At 38.3% G+C, this 22,577-nt stretch overlaps 1 protein-coding gene across 4 annotated transcripts in view; it reads left to right on the top strand.

Moving 5' to 3' along the window:
• Positions 1 to 22,577, top strand: part of UPF2 (UPF2 regulator of nonsense mediated mRNA decay) — a 108,793-nt gene that overhangs the window by 66,779 nt on the left and 19,437 nt on the right. For all 4 annotated transcript variants that reach the window (XM_075208642.1, XM_075208638.1, XM_075208641.1 and 1 more), the window contains exons 13-18: positions 5,869 to 6,054; positions 7,153 to 7,356; positions 14,862 to 15,137; positions 17,064 to 17,247; positions 20,397 to 20,542; positions 21,502 to 21,606. In XM_075208642.1, the coding sequence (XP_075064743.1) occupies positions 5,869 to 6,054; positions 7,153 to 7,356; positions 14,862 to 15,137; positions 17,064 to 17,247; positions 20,397 to 20,542; positions 21,502 to 21,606 (1,101 nt within the window). The remainder of the gene's footprint in view (positions 1 to 5,868; positions 6,055 to 7,152; positions 7,357 to 14,861; positions 15,138 to 17,063; positions 17,248 to 20,396; positions 20,543 to 21,501; positions 21,607 to 22,577) is intronic.

The following is a 22,577-nucleotide window of genomic DNA, read 5'->3' as shown; positions in this document are numbered from 1 at the left end:
TTTCCAGCCTCGTTTGCATTATTACAGGCGAATTATCACCGTTCAATAGGTATAATCTCTAAATCCTTAAAGTACTTAAGTGTCTTGAACATGGTGTATCTTAGTAACGAAGAGATTTAGGAAAGGAAGGAACTTTAGGGTCGGCTCTAATGGATATTACCTGAACACTAACACTATTGGATTCGGTGTTTTGGAATGAATAGCTAATATCGAAGTTACTATTGGCATTGGTTAACACAGGATATAGTAGTTTGTGTTGGGGGGGAAATCTGATGTGGACTGCCCCTACTCTGCCATTGGCTACATCCATGTTTGGTTGTAAGTTCCATTGCGTGCCGTATCTTATGTGGAATAGCTCTGCACGTTCTTAGAAATGGACTTTACACCAATGAACGCAATTGCATGTAATTTATGTCTGAACGCAAATTACACTTTCGATTACCTACGAATTGAAGGACGGAACAGGGGAAAGAAAAGTTGGAAGAATACAGGCAATGTACAGTATGAGCACACCACCATAGATGTGGAAGATTACGAAAGAATAGAGTCCACTTATGTAAAATATTATGTCTTATACATGATTCCGTATTCAGCCATTCGCATACACTTTCTATACATGTGAAATACATAACAGGGATTATTAAAGATACTTAATTATTGCTGTAAAAAAAATCATGATGTGTAAACCGTTCCACCCGGGAAGTAAAGCATACCTGGACTTCGACAAGAGTAACCATGTTTTATTATAATTATTTGTGTGTGTACACCGTGTTCATTACTCAGTCATTTTCCAAGGTCACCCAACTGTGGAAACATGGAGTTAACTTTGCCATCCATGCCCTGGCTATGACGACCTTGACCAATGATGACAAATTAAGGCCTATAAATGTTTAATGGTTTTAACTGACATGGAGTTGGAGGAAATTTCTTACAAATGATGTCATACATTTCTATGTCTGTGTAGGGCTGACGTTAACTTCTCTTTTTAAAAAAATAAAAACTTATCAATTATTCATGCAAGTTAACAAAACAAGAAATGATTATTTGATATGCATTTAGTAGATTTCTTTTTTTCTTTGTTTTCTTTTTTCCTCCACACTTTTTAGTTTCAATGATGGATGAAAGCTGTATGTTCACATACCATTAAAATTAGGGATATTTTTTTTTTTTTTGTTAACTTATTTTTCTCTTTCAACCAATGCGCACATGCCCACAGGAGGCAGTGGACTTGGCTGAAGAAGAAGAGGCTCTTTTTTACCTCTCATTAATCCCCCTAATGTAGCCAGGGAGCTCTGATTTTCCAGGGCTCAGTCCCAGTACTCGCTATCTCCTCAACTCGTGCAGGGACGTACAAACTATCATGTTCATTGTCAGACGTGACCTGGTGCAAGGGATTTCCTATTGAGTCAGCACCTGTAGAGTTTTTCTTCACCTTACATGAGAACCAGTTTTTTGTGCTTCTTCAGACATTGTTCTTCCTCCTACAGTGGCACTGCTCCCCTCACATACAGGTACTCAAACCATCCAACCTTTGGCACAGTGCATTGGTGGTTTCCTCCTGGCTACTGACTCACAAGCATACCCTGCACAGATAGACCCAGATAAGAGCACTTCATCTGCTCCTTTTTCAGAACCTGCTTGGTTGAAATCTCTTGACTACTTTGCTGGCCCATAATATATAATTAGTAGCATCCCTGCAACAAAGTAGACCCAAACACATCACTAATGTGGCACTACTTGACTACAGTTGCCTGCTTTTATATTATTATTTTCTTCCCCCTCCTTCCTTACACGAAGAGGGAGAGGTATTGATGAAAATGAAAGCAAATACCTTTTCAGTATCATTGTGGAATCTACAGGATCCTTTCCTCTCGAAAAAACTGTTGCAGTGCAGATTAAAACAGTGTTTTACTCTCGACCTACTGTACTTCTATGCTCTGGATACAGCTTCCAGTTTGTTATTAGGTGGCTTGTTTGTCCAGTAAATTCCATATTAAGGACCTTTCTTTAGTTCAGGCACAATGGGAAGTAAGAAAGACACATGGAACTGGTCTTTGTGATCTCTGGTTGACCCTCCTGTGTTTAGACTGTCTGTGCAGACTGCAGTCCCCTACCACATTCTATTTTTTTTTTCCTCCAAGGATCCCACCAATAGGAGACTCATAGGTGTTATAACAATATCTTCACCACAGCAGATTAGACACACTGCAGTTCTTCTTGTGGGAGCCTGAGTTGCAAAGAGTGGTTAAACTATACTTTTATAGTGGTCTGGCTTCTTCAATGAAGTGCCCTGCCTCCTCCGGGTAGCACTTAATACAATAGTGAGTTTATGTCCTCCATTTGGCCTTAAAGAAAATTTATTGACAAGTTAAAACATTGTTGAATTCCTACAAATATTGTTCCCCATGCTGTCCTTGTTCTTTGAATCTACAATATTGTGTTTAAATATTGCATGATTTATTATTGCTTTATGATTTCACAGTGCAAAGGCCAGTATGTGGTGAGCCATGGTCAAGAACATTCCCTTAAAATCTATCGCATACTGCTTAAAAGTAAAATATGTGACTGTATGATGCCAGTGGTGGCCTTCTTTATAAATGTTGGGGAAAGGTTGCCACCAGGACTCTTATTTACCATATGCACTGATTTCAAACAGCACTAAAATTGTTTTAATTTTCATTGTCCTAAAGGCTTAGTAGTAAGGAGTCTTCAATAATAATTTTAATATACCAAATTTGCAGAGAAGGTTTTATACACGGTATGTGTCTTCTGCATAGTTTCTTCTATCTACATGCTCCTCTTTACAATCATAGTACCTCCTTTAGTATATCTTTTCAGTATAATTAACAAAGGAAAGAAGGTAAAAGTCAACAAATATAAGGTCATCAGTTCACAAGGATATTCAATTAACCATTGGGTTAATACGAAGACAGCTTCCAAAATGTAGCACTTTGTGCATATTGACAAAAAGGTAACAGAATGTTAATGGGATCAGATGAATGTTCTGTTTATAGCCGATATCAGACTCTAACAGGATAATCTCTCAAAATAGTTTACCTTTTTTTTTTTTTTTTTAATTTCTATGTTAATCAACATCTAAAAGTATGTAGGTCTTTTTAATCACTTGGCTGATAACTGAGTAAAAATATAATTTGATTTTTTAATTAAAAAATGGATGATATACATGTTAGCACAGCAGTGGCAAAATCTTAACTTAACAAAAAAACATTCTTTTCTTTGGTTACAAAGCCTTTAGAACACAGGAGTAGAAAGAACATTGGGTGGGTAACTGCCAACTGACACTTGTGGCAGTCTTATTTCCCAAAAAGGCTCACTTAACTATGTATATTTAACTGGCCACCTGGCGCAATTTAAACAATATTTCTCAACAGGGGTACAATATTACTAGGAACACTAACTATGTAACCAAATAAAGGCAATTCCATATCCTAGTTTAACTTTCTGTGATGCGCACTAAATTTACAGTCTATGGGGTAAATGTATTATGCTCCGATTTTTTTCAACTCGCCGGAAATCGGCGACTTTGCAGTTAAAATTTAAAGCGGCAATGGCTTCTAAAGGCAAACTTGCCTTTACAAACTTGCCTTTTCAAGCCATCACTGCTTTAAATTTTTAGCTGCAAAGGCGCCGATTTCCGGCGAGTTGAATAAATTGGAGCATAATACATTTACCCCTATGAGTTGGTTGGCATAACAGGTACCTGACAGGTTTAGCTCTATTATGTGCCTGAAGTATACTGCTTTCCTCACAATATGCATAAAACATGTACTTTGGAACGGATTTCAGTTTCTTCATTTTCCATGGCTCAGGATAATCACATAGGCAGCTACTCTGTCCTCAAATTTGTTTGGACAATCCAACATTTTCAGCAGACTCTTTTGCCCTAATTTCTTCTGTTGTTAAACATGGTTCAATGTGGTCTCCAAGAACAGCTTTACAGGACATTAGGATTTGTAATTCACTCTTTGATTTTTATTTTAAATGTGGTTTAGGGTGCACATTCCCCAGAACCAGTGGGATATGGGGATAGTTACTTCCTGATATTTCTCTACATTACTTGGTATCCAAGCTTGACCATTTACACTTCTAGTGTGGCAAGTAAATTATTGCATTAATACAAAGTCTTTCACGCACTAAAGCTGTTATTCAGGTCTGGAATACCTGTTGCATACTTGGTGCCCCTTTTGTGAGGCGATAACATGATTCCGAAGTGCTACATCACCCTAATGCACTTTGCCTAATAACTGCTAGTATAGGCATTTGCTATTGAGCTAAGAATTGTGTCTGAACTATTTGTCTACTTCTGGCTAGATCTTTTGTGATGGCTGACTGCAGCACATTATAAATAACACATTGACCAACTTTATATACTACTCCGCGACTATTCAGTGACAAGGTTATCTAAATTTAACCAGAAATTTGATCACTATTGCCTTTTATGGAAACATACTCTACTATCTTATCTACTATGTAACTTACAACTGTGGTATGATATGTAGTTTCTGGCAACAAATACATAAAACAGTGCAAGTCCCTGTTACAATTGGCAATATATTGTGTTGCTGGGAATTATTAAGCCTTTGATCCTCTCCTGTTGCTAGAAAACATGGTGTCTTAGACACATACATTAAGCCAGAAATTTAGTGGTTAAACACAGGATCTCTCATACGTTCCCTTTTCTTATTCAATGGCTAGCAGTATTAAACACTCTCTTCACTAGTAAAAAGATGTCTCTCTGCCCTGAGCTGGCTGAACTAACCTGACATTGAAACATCCAATCTCTAATTTGCTTGGGCAGCCAAATGCATGCCCTTTCTTACATGCATGGATTTCCCCATGTTACCACCATTAGGTGTCTACCCTCAGCTGCTTGTGTGAATGTTGTATAACTCGCTGTATTGAATATTTACGTACATATTGCTATGCTGTCAAGAATTTTCAGATGTGCCTAATTGTATGCATTGTGTTCCTGCTAGAGAAATTCTGTTTTTTTTCTTAAACTTGAAGTTCTTATTTCTATTATTTTATTATCTACTTATAATATCAGACCTTCTATATCTAATAAGATCTACATCTTCTAATATACCATAGTATTTGTTACTCCAAGCATGTTCTAAAGATTCATTAATTGGTATACTGCTAAATGTCAATTAAATGTCAGCTTTTCTTTTGTATGTGAAAATGTCTTGTATTTGTTTCTTTATTGTAATATCAAACCTAGTTTTAAAACAAAATGTAGGAGAGGGTGCTGTATATAGGGCATGAACATGTGAGGTGTATAATTATTATTAGAGCATATTCACGCAATGCATAAGTCAGTTGTAACTATTAATACTTCCCTGAATGTAAGTAACTAAGCCACTTCATGACAGTCAATTAATTTTGTGTGTATGAATTCGTGTTAGTCTTAATTGTATATAATGCCAGCATTTTATGCAGTGCTGAACAAACTTTTTATTTTCTTTTTTTTTTCTTTTGGCACTTCAGTCCTTACTACAATCAATGGAACTTAATTACTTTAATTACACACACACACACACACACACACACACACACACGCACACCTTTGTCAGATTGTAGGGGAAAACCGCTACACCCACAAAAATATCCATGCAAACCTACAAGCACCATATTTTCATAATATATTTAGTTATAAATGAACCGAGAACTCCCAACACTGCAAAGTAGCAATGCTAACCAATGTTTTCTTATTTAAAAATATTAGTTTACTTTAGTCTTAAAGTTCTTTCACAGCTAAATTTGGTGCCTTGCATATACATAGTGTAACTTTATAGTGCAAAGTAACATCAAGAATTACATAGTCATATTTCTGTAAACTCTATTTAGGAACAAATGATGCGCAAAAAGCAAGCCATGCATTTGGATGCACGATACGTAACAATGGTGGAGAACGCCTACTATTACTGCAACCCCCCTCCAGCTGAAAAGACTGTGAGAAAAAAGCGGCCACCTCTGCAAGAGTATATTAGAAAGCTACTCTATAAAGATCTCTCTAAGGTTACAACTGAGAAGGTCAGTCATATTTAATTGTGAAATATGGAAAGTCGGTGACTATAGAAATTCTTATGTTTGAGTATTTTTAGCCAGTTTTAGTATGCCTTTTGCAGGTATATGAAACCATAGGCTAAAACAAAGTTTCAGTACTGCTACTATTGGATTTTCTTCTTCAGCAGCACGTTGACAGACAGTGCGGTTTAGTTTCACTCACCCCCCAAACAGGAGACACTGTCTCCATCTGTTGTGCTTTCATGGTGGGCCTCACCTGCAGACCAAGTGGGCCATTTTACCACCTAATATAAAGAAGGGTTAGTCACTGCCACAGACCTCTTCAGCAACTGCCATCGCTCTGTCTTTGTTATTGCAGTGCCCTGAACCTATATTATTCTGCAGTCCTAGATGGCACTCCCATGGCCTTAAACACTCCCAGATAATGCTGGAGTACTGGAAGCTGCATAGGCAAAGTTCCTAATTCAATTAATTCCAGTACTTTTTTAGGAAAGTTGAAGGACTGCAGATCCCTCTTTCCCTGAAGCACACACATTTTCCTTCTTTGCTGATTAGATTCCTGGGAACTATTTTGGGCAAGCGTGTTGGACCCCACCTTTAAGAGTGAGAAATACAAAACCAGGAAAGACTATGAGGATGTGGCAGCCCCTCCACAACATGAGTCCCATGCTGCTACTGATACTGTCAACGATCTCAGCAGGGCAGTACATTCGGAATGGGTGGATCCACACAAAGTTATGGAGCACTTTTTGCTAGTTGCATGACTATAAAGGAGAACTTCCAATTAAATTATTGTCCCTCTATAGGCAGAAGCTGGTCTGAAATGTCAGAAGATATGTGATATGTTTTATAAAATTTACTCTATATATATATATATATATATATATATATATATATATATATATATATATATATATATATATATATATTGTGTGTGTCTATCTATAGTGTTATCCTAATATCCCACTGCAGCACTATTGAAAAGTAAAGTTAACTATGTATATCTTTTAAGGCACTGTCATTTACAGAACCTGTTTTTGTAAATGCTTGATGAATCTTTTAAAGAAAATGTAGCTTTCCTTTACTCAAGTATGTCCATTTTAGGTTTTGCGGCAGATGAGGAAGTTGCCTTGGCAGGACCCAGAGGTGAAAGATTATGTCATCTGCTGCATGATCAACATTTGGAATGTGAAATACAACAGCATCCATTGTGTGGCAAATCTTCTGGCAGGATTGGTGCTTTATCAAGAGGATGTTGGCATTCACGTGGTAGATGGTGTGTTAGAAGACATACGTCTAGGGATGGAGGTAAAAAAAAAGAGGACCTACAGAGTATATGAAATATACTGATTCTGGCAATTGCATGTGATCTTTATTATCCTTGGATCTAATAAGATTGTATTGGAAAACCCAAGTAAAAAAATCAGATAGCATAGGAAGAGTGCAAAAATAATGTACTTTCGTTTACATCATACCGTCTTTCTTTCCCAGTTATACTTATGGGAGACAACTGGACACAGGGAAATAGAGTGTGATGACAGGAGCTTGGGCACTTTAAATTTACTAGCAAAAAGCTCAAGCGTCTCCCCCTTCTACACCCCTTTGGCTGCCTGGGAATTCAGTTTTACCAAGTCCCCACAACCGCAGGATGCTTTCTTAATGGCTACTATATAGCATTTTGTTTTTGTTGCGTTGTAATTTATATTTAATCAGAGTGATTATTTTTTCGGCAAAAGCTTAACCACAGATGGCTGCAAGATAGGAGAGGACCAGGTAATTACAGTGTCTCCTGGGGCTAGGGGCCGACTTACTCGCGGTTCAGCCCCTGGCACAAGGGCACTAGGCACACGCTATGGACAGGGGCAATCTTCGTGCTGGGGGGGGGACATCGTCATTCCTGCCCTGACTAAGTGTGGGTCTTCTGAGGGGGAGGTTCCTATCTGTTCTCTCAAACATAGTCCGTGCTTTGCATACTTATGTATGTAGGACTCTGGATGTGTGCAAGACTGAGGATCTTCTGGTCCTCTATGGTGCACACAAGCGAAACTGGCCAGTTTTTAGGGTTACTATTGCTAGGTGAATTACAGCCATAATCCGTCAGACCTATAGTGGGGCTGGGTAACCTGTTCCAGATACTCTTCGAACTCTCTCATGAGATCAGTGAGTGCTTTCTGGGCAGCACGCCATTGTGCCTCTACTGAGCAGCTGTGTTGGGCTGCCACATGATCTGTGCACACTAGATTTTACAAGTTTAATGTGCTTGCATCCAAGAATGTGCATTTTGGGAGAAAGGTGCTTTGTACCAATTCTTCTGAGAGTTCCCTCCTGTGATGTTGCTTTGGGATGTCCCCAATGTCCCTGGTGTCCCTCAAAGGATGCAAGAGAAAATAGGATTTTTATACTAGCCTAAAATCAGTTTCTCTTAGTCCATTAGGGGACAATAGGCGCCCACCCTTGACACTATAGTTTCGCCTGCTGTATGACATGTTGCCTTGTTTTTAAGAAAGTGTTTTGTTTTTTTCTTTACCTGTGTCATCTCTATCTCCTCTTTCTGTGGGCCTGGTTAAACATTAACTGAGGAAACAGGAAGTGGTGAATCGAGAGGGAGTAGCTACGGCTAGTTAACAGAAGTTTTAAAATGCCAGTTCGCCAGTGTCCCTTCTCTATACCCCAAAGTCCCTGGTGTCCCAAAGGGACACTAATTTAATTTTACATTTTTTATTTTTTTTAAACCTTTGGTAACTTCGAACCCTATTTGATCCTTCGTTCTTTTGTAAGGATATCCTTATGTCTATCCCAAGTATGTTTAAATTGCTCTACTGTATTAGCCTCTACCACCTCTGATGGCAGGCTATTCCACTTATCCACTACCCTTTCTGTGAAGTAATTTTTCCCTCACGTTTCCTCTGAATCTACTTCCTTCCTGCATGTCCTCATGTTCTAATACTTCTCTTCCTTTGACTAATATTTCCCTCTTGTACCTTGTTAAAAACCCTCTATATATTTGAACGTTTCGATCATGTTCCCCCTTTCCCTTCTATGCTCCAGACTATACATATTAAGATCTTTTAGTTTTTGTTTTGGGCTGTAGGCCATGCATTACTTTAGTTGCGCTTCTTGTTTGTACGGTCTCTAGTGTGTATTTCTAATTTTCTGGAGATATGGCCTCCAGAACTGAACACGTGTTCTAAATGAGGCCGTACCAATGACCTATACAGTGGCATTATTTGTTCTTTTTTTCTGCTACGGACTCCTCTCCCTATGCAACAAAGGATCTGACTTGCATTTCTCATTGCTTTGTTACATTTCTAACCTGCCTTTAAGTCACCTGAAATAGTGACCCCTAGATCTCATTCCAATATAGTACCATTAATACTATATTTAGGCTTACACATGCATGATTTTGCATTCACTGTTGTTGGTACACTCTGGACCATTCTTCTAGTCTACCTAGATCATCAATCATTTGTTTTACCCATCCTGGTGTCTACCCTATTGCATATCTTTGTATCATCTGCAAAAAGGCATACTTTCCCTTCAATACCATTTGCAATGTCACCAATAAAGATATTAAAAAGCACTGGTCCAAGTACGGATCACAGGGGTACTCCACTGATAACATTTCCCCTCCTGTGAACGCACTCCCATTTGCTATAACTCTCTGTTGGTTGCAGGATAGAAATCCTGCAACCAATATATTATCCATTCAACCATCTTAGAAGACTTCAATCCCAAGACTTTGAGTTTATTTAACAGTCTGCAATGTGGGACAGTGTCAAGTGCCTTACTAAAGTCTAGAAAAGCTACATCTTCAGCTCCCTTGACCTATTACTATATTCACACAGTCAATAAGATTTCTTTGACTTATCCATGCTGTTTGGGATCCTGTAAGTTACTGCATTTAAGATATTTTACAGCTGTTTGTTTTGAGTGTTTCCATCAGTTTCCCTACTACTGATGTAAGGCTCACTGGTCAGTAGTTGCTTGTCTCTTCCTTGCTTTCACTTTTTAGCAGTGGGACTACATTCGCTCTATTCTAGTCTAGAATTACTCCTGTAACTAACCATTAACAGAACTATTCAATTGGTCACTAGTGTTACCAGCAACCCTTTGCTCTTTTAGTATCCTTGAATGTATCCCATCTGACCCCATTGATTTATCCAATTTAATTTTAAGAGTTCTGTTAGGACTTTATCCTCTGTAAATGTACTTGTATCTGCCTCGTTTTTATGAATATACTTGCAACTTAACTGTGGCCCCTTTCCACTCTCCTTCTGTAGTGAACACTGTGCAAAAATAATTGTGATGATCTGCCATTACCTTGTCTCCCTCAACAAGACTCTCACTCTGTATTTAGTCTTATTCCTCCTTTTGTTTTTCTCCTTTTACTTTTATACCTAAAAAAAAAAAAAAAGTTTTGCCCCCTTTACCTACTGACTGGGCCATTTTGTCTTCAGCTTGTGCCTTTGCACATCTGATTACCTTTCTTATACTCCTTCTGTCTTGTCGTCATTATTCTGAGTCTGCTTATATTTCCAAAAGGCCATCTTTTTTGCTGTCAAAATCCTTACTACTTTTGCAAACTACTCTTCCTTCTTTTTCCTTGTGCTTTTTCTAACCTTTTAGATATAATTGTCTGTTGCGTACAGCATTTCAGTTTTTAATTTTACCCACCTCGCCTGCACTCCTTTCAAGTTCCTCCACTCTGCCAAAGAGTGACTTACACATTTTCTCTTCTTTACAAAGTCTGCCTTCCTAAAATCCAACACCATTGATTTTGTATGATAGGAGTCAGTCTCGCTCTATATACTAAACAATACTGCCCATGGTCACTGGATCCTAGGTTCTAACCCACATTTACATCAGACATTCTGTCACGATTCGTAAGTACAATTCCTGCATGCTAATTCAACCTATCTACAGTGCTGACAGTGTTTACCAGGATTGTGGCAGTCAAGGCTGCCCTTCTGGGATACTGGGGAGTGACTGTCATTCTCTACCTGGACCAACTGCTAATCAAAGCGGGCTGTCCAACCTTATAATTGGCGCCCGTGCAAGAGATGACCCATACCATAGAATCTCGCTGTTGGATCGTAGCCTACAAAGCATCCAGCCTCATTCCTTCCCATCGAAAGGTCTTTTTAGTGCTGGCTATTGGTACTGGCAGCAGAAGGACAGGATAGAATCATTACAGAGACTGGTGTACTCTCTTGTAGCCCGCAGGCTTGTGTCTGTGCACTTTCGCACAATGGTTTCTCTACCTGTGAGATGATAGTTTGCACAATTTTAATTGAGATTCCCTGTACTAACACATTTTGAAATGGAACAAGTGTGACTGGATCATTTATAAGTAACTTATGGTATAAATATATTTAAAGGAAATATTTATATAATTACAAATGTACTTCTTTTTGATATTGTGTGTATTTTGGTAAAGGAAATATCTTTATTTCTGAGACCAGGGGAGGAAATTTGTTTTCTTGTTTTAACTTTGCTAGAGGAAATGCATTATTTCTGAGGTATATACCTGATGCAATTAGCCTTTGTTGAGGAAGTCTTTTGTGTGTTTTGGTAGGGAAATGACTTGTTTGTTGGGGTTTTGCAACTTTTCTTTGAGACTGTGTATTCTGCAACTGTCTGAAGAAATAACTCATGTTAATTGGACCGGATGTGTGAGGATCCAGCACCTGAAGCCACAGGAAGGCTTAATTAGACTTGCTCTTAGATGTCCTGTTTCTAAAACAAGATGCAGGAAATCACAGCAAGTTTTAGGATATCACAGATAAATGTAAATATTGTTAGCTTTGCGTTGCACGTAAATTCATGTTTGGGTAAACAAAGTGCATCTTGATTCTACAAATAGCTCAAACCCCAGGGGCCTGGCTTACCCTGTGAGGCTGTGTCCAAAACTGTATAAAAAGCACTGTTTTCTATTGAAAATTGTACTTCTTGTTTCATCTGACCTTCTTACTGGTATCTTCAACCAGGGTGAGCAAATAAACGTCACCTGCTTCAAAGACCTGTTTGGAAACTTATCTATCCCAGTGACCTACAGTTTAGACCCAACTCTAATCCGTTCCTGGCTGTTCTGAAATTTGCACCCAGCTTTCCGGTACCACCGCTCTGCCCACTGCCCAGCAGCTCTGGCCACTGTGATAGGCCAGGGAGGATCCATCCACAGCAACCCTGATCCATAGGAATAGGTCAGGGGTACCAGCTTAGGTACACCAATAACAGGGTACACTAGCAGCATCGGTTACCCATGAGAAACCCAGTACTGGATGCCGGTAAGGAGTCCAGTGGTGGCAGCATTTGTAAGTTCCTTTTCCTGTGGTTAGAGGGTGCATTTGGTAGAACGAAAAGGAATGGTGGCAAAGTAAGCCCAGACAGTTCCCAGCAACAACAGACAGGGTGGCATAGGTGTCCCATCCTTTCCCTACAAGCCTCACACTATCTCCAGGGTGTGCCAGTCACTTTTTTAGGTGCTAAGGGGACTCTCATTCATTCTTTGGTGTTGGACACTTTTGACCACAGATGCCAGCCTACGAGTGGTTCTCAACATCTTGGTCAGAGCTCGTACAGTCGGAGAGCGTACTGGCCAGTAGAATATGCGTTGAGTGGAGCTAAATGTCCATCTCGACTGTGTTCTTCCCGGGCTTAGGGAATAGAGAAGCTGACTTCCTCAGAGGACTGGCCCTTCATCCCACTGTAGTGGTCCCTTCACATAGAAGTCTTCCAGTAGCTGATGGACAGGTGGGGTCAACCAGATTTCGACATGATGGCATCTCGGTTGAACGATAAGGTGGAGTATTAAATCTTCACCTTGTTCTTTAACTGTGTTTTTTGTATACATCATATAGGCCCTGGCAGTTTCAATGATTTACCTGTTCCCTATGGTAGGTTCTCAAGAAGGTAAAAAGAGGGGCACTCCGGTATCTAGTGCCTCCTGATAGGCCTTCTCAGTCAATCACACAGGGCCTGGACATTCAAAATCTCTGTGTGTAAATGAAAGTGATTCCCCTGCATGTTCCTTTAGATTGGCTTGTTCACTCCTCTCCCCCTATCCAGACACTTCTCTTTTTGTAGGCAAGTCTGCCTTATCAGTTTTTTTTAGAGAAAACTAACAGTTTTACCAGATGTGCCGACTCCATACATATTCACCCCCAGTTGACCCTTTGGAATTTAACCTGGTGCTGAGAGCTTTGCAGCACCACATCACTTTGAGCCACTGCATTCAGTGGAGCTAAAGCTCCTTTCCTGGAAGACTGCCTTTCTCTCGGATGTCTCCACATCTTGGAGAGTCTCAGAGCTGGGATTCTGTCTTTTCTCCATTCTTCATCATTCTCAAGGACATGACTGTGTCCTTCAGACTAAGCCTTCCTTTTTGCCAGGTCATTGTGGTTTCAGCCTTCTATCAGAGTCAGACTCCAGATGAAGAGGGGTCTCTTGACTACATGGACGTGGTGAGGGCCTTAAGGACTTGCACCCATTGTATCTGACAAATGATCTCTTGGTGCTCTCCTCAAGAGGTGTTGGCGAGGTGGATTACTTTAGTAATTCACCAGGCCTAGATTAGGACAAGACAACCTGTTCCTGAAAATCTGAGTGCACATTCTGCTAGATCAGAGGTGCCTCTTGGGCTGTGAGCAGTTGTGTTCAGTGGCCAACTGATCCTCAATTCAATGCTTTTGAGTCCAAATATGTTAGTTTTGAACTTAACGTTCTATGGACAGTAATTGCGGAACAATTCAGTGTCCCCATTAGGATTGAGAAAATAGTATTTTGTACTTAAAACATTTTCTTTGAATCCAATGGGGGACACTGGGCATCCTCCCTTTATCTACTTTGTTACTGTTTGCTGTTCTGGTTCTTTGTTCTTTCAATGTTCTTGTAATATTCTCCTTCTCAATGTTGTTTTTCTCCTCTCTCTCTCTTCTATAGTCCTGGTTCTGCCCTTCGGGGCTATGTTAAAATTAATTTTGAAGTCCAAGGCAATAGAGTACAGAGGGGCAGGAGCTTGAGCCTTTTGCCAGTAAATGTAAAGTGCCCAAACTCCTGTCATAACACTCAATACCCCAGTGTTTCATTGTCCCTCATTAGATTCAGAGAAAAAGACTTAACAAAAGAACAAAATTCCCATTTTTGTGCATTCATGTCAGTATTTAATAATACACTAATGGGCTCATGTAGAGTTGGTTGTATTTGTACATGCATGAGAAAAACGTATATGTTCAGGTGGACGCATCTCTTAATGCATCCAGCTCTACAATAATAGCATATGTGACAGGTTTACAACAGTGTTATTAAAGAGTTGCATGTACCATATAAAATACAATTAAATACAAACGCAAATTAAATATAAACATTTGTGTTTTTCCCCCGTCAGCAAAGTGTTTTTAACATAGTCCAAATGGAAATTAATTTCAATTTAGCAATACGTATAGACAGCCACAACTTCATAAAATATAGCAGCCATAATAATGAATGATGTTGTATCTGCTGGATAGGCGATTCTGCAATCAGCCAGTCAGAAGTGGATAGTCATTTTGTAGACTCGCCCAATTTTCATGAGAGTACAACCTGATTCATTTGGAACCCTTTATATTGCGGAAGCACTTCATGACATAAAAATTATGAGATGCTGGTTCCTAGTGAATTGATTGTTGCATTCTCATGAAAATTGGTTTAGCCTGCAAAATGGTTGTCTAAAGGAAATTGGTATACTTTAAGGTTAATGGGCAATACCAAAATCATAGTTTTGTAAAATTGAAATTAATGTTGTGATTTTTTTTTTTTTTTCTCTTTCTAAATAGGTTAATCAGCCAAAGTTTAACCAGCGCCGGATAAGCAGTGCTAAATTTCTTGGAGAACTTTACAACTACAGAATGGTTGAATCTGCTGTTATATTTCGCACACTTTATTCCTTTACATCTTTTGGTGTAAACTCAGATGGCAGCTCCAGTCCTCTCGATCCTCCAGAGCACTTATTTCGTATCCGATTAGTTTGCACAATTCTTGATACTTGTGGGCAATATTTCGATCGAGGATCCAGTAAGCGCAAACTCGATTGTTTCCTTGTATACTTCCAGGTATGATACAAGGGTTTGTATATCAAGTAACAACACATATATGCTAATGTTCCAAAAAATTTGAATATTTTTGGTGATACTATAATTTGAGGCTGCCATTTTCAATGCTTAGCTGGCTCCCTGTTTGACTACCTAAGAGGTGGTAGGGCTCATTTACTATTATTGCATTTAGCTGCACATTTTACACTAGTCACAGCATCACATCAGCAATTCACATTTATCTGTCTAGTGTAATCTAGATAATTAAAGCATTGTTACAATAATTTAGTGCAAATTGTAAAGCCGTAGCAACAAAAATATATTTTCTGATGCCAATAATAGCTTGGATTGGATCTTTTGTGCATGCTATTATTAGATCTAACTTGGATTTACTAATGACTAAGCGTGTTGTAATTAGATTCTAGATCTAGGAGTGAGGAACATCCTTCAGTCTTCTGAAACATAAACTACAAAAATTAATTTAAGAATGTAGCTTAAAAATTTCTTTGTATATGGCAGGATCATGCTGCCCTGAAAGAAGGTGGCCCCAAATGGCCAAACGTGGCTTCAACCTTCTTAATTTTTTACATCATTGTACACATGAACTCTTGTATGGACCTATGCAAAAAAAAAGTGCATTGTATTTAATGGTTCACTTTAAGAAAAAAATAATAGCTTTGCCTTTTTTGTGACCTTGAGTAAAATGCACATATTTGACATCCCTCTCTTCAGGAGGCGTTTTGTGTCTTCGCATTTGCCTAAAAGCATCCATGGTTTCGCACTGGCTTTAAGCTATCTATAGTTGCTAAGGAGTTTAAGGGGCCTATTTATGAAGCAATGCAATGGGTCAAAATAACCCTTACCGTGAATCCACCGCTAATCTAAGTGTCCTTCAAATTCATGAACATTGCATCGCAGCAGATATTGTGGATATCTGTTGCTTTGCATGTCATTTTGTTGTTCTGTGCAGTCCGCATAAGAGTATGGGGACTGCTGCTTAACACAATTCAACAAGTTCCGAAAAAGACAATTTTTCGAAATCTTGTTACGTTAATGTACGCTAGCTGAAGCTGGCGTATATTTTCATAATTGAAAAGTTTCTCGGCTGTGAGCTCTGGTACAGTCAGTGATCCCTCCACACAGCACATATGTGGAGGGATCATGTGATCCCTTCCAGTCTCACTGACTGTATTGTTTTCTGTGCGCATGTCAAGTAGCTTCGATTGGCGCATGCTCACAGAAAGGGAAAGTAGAAATGAAGAGGCCAGCTAGGATTGCATTCCGAAGATGCCATGGTAAGTCTATTTATTTTTTTCCCCCACAGGAATAGCAGTTTATTGGAGCTGTAGGTTTTTTTATGAATATGAAAAATAGTTAAATCCTTATAAATGCAATAAGGATTGAAAACTATTTTTCATGTTTTGCTGTCCTTAAATAATAAATAAAAAATAAATAGACTTGTGTATATATAAAATGTATTTTTATTTTGAATCATTTTGTTTTAGATTTTTGGAACCACCTACTAATTGCCCAGTAAATATAAAAATCTGATTATTTAAAACAACTTAAAAGGTGCTCTATCCATGTCATCTTCCCTTTTTTCATGGCCAGCCTTTACAAAATTTATTTTAATAAGGTGTACTGTTGCCCAGTAGAGGCAGCCATTTTGTTGCCTGAACCAATATTCATTAGACTGCAACTTTGCAATTAACTTTGAATTAGAAACATCATTAAGGCATGAGGTACAAAATACTTAAATGTCTCCTGCCTTGCCAGTTCACAGTCCATTTCAAGTCTGCATTTTCATGACTATTGGCACTACTTCAAAATGTTTGCTTGGACGTTAAGAATTTTTACATTTTTAACATAGTTTTGGGATGTTTTTATAGAATATACCACTAATATATATATATATATTTGCACTGCAAATTGTGTTTTTATTCTTAGCGCTATGTTTGGTGGAAAAAAAGTTTGGATGTATGGACAAAAGACCATCCCTTTCCAATAGACATTGACTATATGATAAGTGACACTCTGGAGCTGCTGAGACCAAAGATGAAACTGTGCAACTCTTTAAATGAAGCTGTCCGGCATGTTCAGGATCTGGAACGAGAGTTTCTGGTCAAACTAGGTGAGTGGTTTAGGATACATTTGCCAACATTCATATGATATATGGAATTACTGTAAGTAAGAATTAATAGTTGTTAAGTAATTCAAGTATAAATTGTTCTAATAAAATTCCTATACAGGTTTGTATTAATATGTGAGAATTGCTATATTACTATTGTTGCCAAAATCCATATGCAGTAGTAAAACTTTGCCATCCCTTGACTAGATCATGTAAATAGAAAAGAACACTTAACCATGTATAAACCGAGGACCATATTAAAACAGTGCAGTGGTTTGTTAGCTGCTTTGTGGTGTTAGCTGTTTTCAGTGTGATTCCCCTTCAGTGACTTACCAAAGACCTGATCATGACAAGTAATGTTATCATCACATGTCTTCATTGTAAGGTTATGCTCCTGTAGACTTTTATTTTATTATTTTATTTTAGTAATGAATTTCCTTGCTGCAAATTCTTCTTAGGCATTGACTAAAAAATACAATGGCTGAAAGACATTCATCTTCCAAGATTTTATGCTTTTCTGTGAATGATTTTATTCAGAGCTCGGGTGCTTTCATCCTTTACTGTAGTTTCCAGGGTATGTGATCCCCAGCAGAATCATGTGCAGGTAGATACAAAATGTTCTGACAAGATCAGTCATGTTCATACCAGCGGTGGAAAACTGGGAGGCAGATTACCTCGGTAGACACGCGCTGCACGCTGGAGCTTTGTTCGTCCACCCGGAAATCTTTCAATAGATTGTGGAGAGATGGGGTCAACTAGATATTGATATGATGGCATCTCCGTTGAACAACATGGTGGAAAACTTATGCTCAAGGACCTAGGACCCGCATGCGTTCATTGTCGATGTCATGATTGTCCCGTGTTGTTAGTGGCACCAGATCGGCCACTAGATATTCTCAGCATGTTCGTAGGTCCGTTGTGGGGTTTTTCAAAGAAAGGATCTGTTAACCCATGGACCGTTTTGCATCCGGGATTAATGCTACTGATACACTAATTGTGTGGGGATTGAAGCCATGGTCCTTAAGAAAAGATTTTTTTTTTTTCCTACTGTGTGGTTAGTACCATGCCTTTGCTATTTGTAACCCTCCTTCTGCTTAGGGTTACAATTAAGTTCCTTAATGGTTCAGGCTGCCCTCTCTGCTTTCTTCCAGAAGAGGAAGCATTTCTATCAGATGTTCAGCCTTTTTTGCATGGTGTGTTGCATGAGTGACTGCCATTCAGTCCTCTACTAGTCCCTGAAGGCTTTGCAACAATCTCCTTTTGAACTGCTTCATTCAGTGAAGTTAAACTTTCTCACATGGAAAACTGTTTATCTCTTGGTTATTTCCACAACAAATGGTTTCATAGCTGGAAGCTCTGTCTTGCAAATCTCCATGGTTGGTTTTTCATGAAGATAAGGTATCCAGATTTCGTTTAAAATCATATAATTCCAGTACTTGTTCAGATTTCGTCTACAGATGAAGAGGGGATCTCTTTTCCTTCCATCCATTTTGCAAGGACACTAGTTGTCAGAAAATCTAAAGATCTTTTGGTATGCTGTGTTTAAACAAACAGTTGTTACATGGATCAATGCTGTGGTTCACTATGGTTACAATGAGGGAGTAAACTTCATTCCTTACAATGTGAAGGCCCTTTCTACCAGAGCGGTGAGCGCCTCATGGTCGGAGTAGCACGAGGCTGCAACTGAACAACTGTGTCAGGCAGCCACGTGGTCTGCACATGTTACAAATTCAATGTGTTTGCTGCTAAAAACACAAGTTTGGGATGTAAGGTGCTGCGCACTGCATTTACAGAAGTGTACCCACCCGATAGGGCAGGTTTGGGATGCCCCCAGGGACTTGTGTCCTTCTTCCGCCATGCTCTAGTTCTTCTGTTTAAAGTTTACCAAAGCCAAATGTTTTTTTATCAGGGAATTGTTTTTCTCTCTCTTTTATTTTGCTCTTCTTCTGTCCTGTGAGGCTTGGTTTAAAATTAACAGAGTGTCCAGCAGGATGGGGATATGGAAGTGGAAGGAGTTGAAATGTTTGTGTTCTTGAATATTTAAAGTGCCAACATCCTGTAGGAGACTCTATGTCCTCAGTGCCCCCCAATGGATTTAAAAAAAAAATGCAATAAAAGTATAAATACCTGTTTGTTTGTTTTTTCTTATTTTCCTACTTTTTTCCCATGAAATATTGGCAGTAATTGTCCTTATCTAAACATTAATTTTGTATTGTCTGCATTAATATTGCAATTGAACATTAAGTGGTAAGGCACAATTTATTTATTTTTATTTATTTATTTTAAATATAAATGCTCTCTATGATTAAAAATAAACTGATAGAATGTTAGAAACAAAACTTTATATAAAAGTCATTCTATAGATACCACAATCGTATTTCCTATATTTAACATTGTAGAATAATTGTCGTAGATTTGTAAGGCGCACAGTGCTCTGCAGCACCATACATTAGGGAAAACAGTACATACATAAAACAGGGACATACGAGGTAGACAAAATAAACGCAGACATGAAAACAAAGGGTATGAAGGACCCTGCTGATTAGAGATCCTACATTCTAAGTGGTTTAATTGTTTCGTTCTGATCCACAGGTAAACATGTCACGCATATATTGTTAGTCACTTGTCCACAAGTGTCATTAGCAAGTAAGGCTGGGTACACACTGGAGGTTTTTCAGCCGATTATTGTGCCAATCATCCGATTAACAACCGCTCGCGTTAGTGTATGCACTCACGCAATGAACGTCAACTGTTCCGAAGTGCCGATTGTCATTTTATTTGGTTGGTCGTACTGTTTAATAATTTCGTTCCAATCAGCTTCCGATCATGTAGTGTGTATGCATTCACGATCACGATCTCCGTAGAGTTTACAGAGTTATGATCTTTTGAGCCGATGCCGGCCATGAACATGTCCTGGGGACTTAAATGTAGAGTGCTGTAGATGGAATAGTTTGTTCATTCATTGTGAGACTGAAAAGTTTGTTTGAGTCACAGAAGGACATGTGGATAGCTATAACAGGGCAGTTGTAATTAGTGTGACATGAATGAATGAGTGACTATTGTGCGACTATTGTTAAAAAAATTAAAAAAAAATTTTTTTTTTTTTTTTTTTTTTTTTATTTCTTAAAAATGTCTCTTGTTCAATCTACCAGGTCTTATTCATGACAAAGATTCAAAGCATTCTATTGCTGAGGGTGAAGGTCTAGAGGATGAGGATGATGAAGAGGAGGAAGAAGCTGGAGCAGAGACAGAGGAGCAGTCTGGGAATGAAAGTGAAATGAATGAACCAGAAGATGATGTCAGTATATTTAGGCATTTGTTCCCCAATATTAGTCGTAAATATGCATATTTATAATTATGTTAAATTTTGCGTTTATGTAATCCATTAGCAGATTGTCATAAACTCATAGTTTCAGTAGATATTGTCAATGTATCAGAATGTATCAGTAAGCACTGATTTCGGTTTCCTAATCACTAGTATTTTCCAGAAATTTTCCTGTGATTAGAAACGAGTATCCTGTGAACCTGACATGAAACAGTGGTCACAAGGGTTATTGAATAAGTAGAAGCCTCTCTGGAGCACTTGGCTCTTTTCAGCACTTAGACTAGTGGGGTAAACGAGTGGATGATTTCCCATTTTGCCTTGAGCAAAGTCCTATTGTGTTACTCATAAACCTGTTATCAGTGCTAGACTTCAGTTTGGAGTTTTCTGTCCTCAAAGATGGGAACAATTAAAAGGAAAGAAAAAGGCAGAAGTTTACAAAGAAAACACTTGTTATTAGCTTTACATTCTTTGTTCATATACATACTAACTTTTGTTCCACTTGTACAATAGCAAGCAGGGGACTTTTCTAGCTTTACCCTTAAAATAACTCTGAATGTTGTTGTCTTTCTTGGTATTTTTATAAGTTGTTCTTAGCAGAAAAACTGGAACCACAGTAATGTGGAAGGTTCTCTTGGGTGTATTGCTTTATAGTTGAAAGCTAAAAGCATACCAAACTATGACAAAGCAAGAAAAAGTGTGACTAAATTGACATTTAAATTCTAACAATAAGACTAATGTTCACAGAGAATATTGTAGCATATCTGTTTTTCCCACCTGCTTCTCAAGTATACTGCGTAGCTTTGGTCCTTGCTCAATAATTCAGTAATAATAACCTATGTATGCACATTTGGCTTAACGTTGCAAATGTTTCTTACAATGTGTGCTAGTGTTTCAACACATGATATGCTGTACATAAAATGCCTACATTTTAGGATGCTTCTGAAAATGAAGAAGATGAAAGAGAAGAAGAGGAGGAGGAGAATACAGATTACTTGACTGACTCGAACAAGGAAAATGAGACCGATGAAGAAAACACTGTATGTACAAGGGGACATATATTGTCTGAATCCTGCTGCATCTGTTGCAGAAGAAATAGTTTATTTTTTGAACATAGTATTCTAACATCAGCACCCCTTCTGATACTAAACCTGAAATAAAACGAGCACTCTTTTGGACTGCTGAGGTGTAGTGCATTCCACCAGCTTAAGATGTAAACCACTTTGGTGCCAAAGTCAAGGAAATCTTCTGCTTGTCCAGGAAGACCTTCCCCAGAGGGGTCCTCCCAGTAGTTACTTCTGCTCCTAAGCTTGAGACCTAGCAAGTGGTAGATATAGATGGTATTACTGGTCCTCTGTTTTGTTTTTTGTCTCTTCCGCTTCTCAGACTCCAAAGGTCTTAGTGACTATTGTACTTTCTGCAAGTTATACATCATATATGTGTTTTAGTTTTAAAAATAAGTTCCTATATTCAACTTGTTTGTCTCCTCTCAAGTTCTTGCGCTACTAAACCTAGTGTAAGGAAAAGTTATACTACCGCAACAACCGTAGGACTATATCCCAGTATGTATAATCGTAACAGGAGAGATATGGCAATGACTTTCTCCCTCTTATAGCTTATAACTGGGATGCAACCTAAAATTCGAATATAGTATTAAGGGGGGGAAAAAGGGGACAGGAGTTGGGAAACTAGGTATACTAGAAGTCCCTAAATATTTGTTGAAATTACAAGATCCTTCCACTTAAAATATAACTTATATTATATATATTTAAAAGAAAAGCGAAATATAAAATGATATAATTGTAATAAAAACACAATGCTAATAAAATGACTGGGTGCACAACATACTTATACCTATATAATCAAGGTGAGGGATATGCAGTATTGAAGTCTTATAATTAAATAAGTGTGCAGATCAAACCATTAAGTCAATATTCAAATATCTGCCACTAACATAGTCATAAATAAGACTATCACTATGATAAGAGGATTGGAAATATATAAATCCATT

The sequence above is a fragment of the Mixophyes fleayi genome, chromosome 4 (genome assembly GCF_038048845.1).
Source record: "Mixophyes fleayi isolate aMixFle1 chromosome 4, aMixFle1.hap1, whole genome shotgun sequence".
NCBI classification, from domain to species: Eukaryota; Metazoa; Chordata; class Amphibia; order Anura; family Limnodynastidae; genus Mixophyes; species Mixophyes fleayi.
The sequence above is the reverse complement of the archived record's forward strand: the minus strand, read 5'-3'. Positions and strand labels throughout refer to the sequence as shown.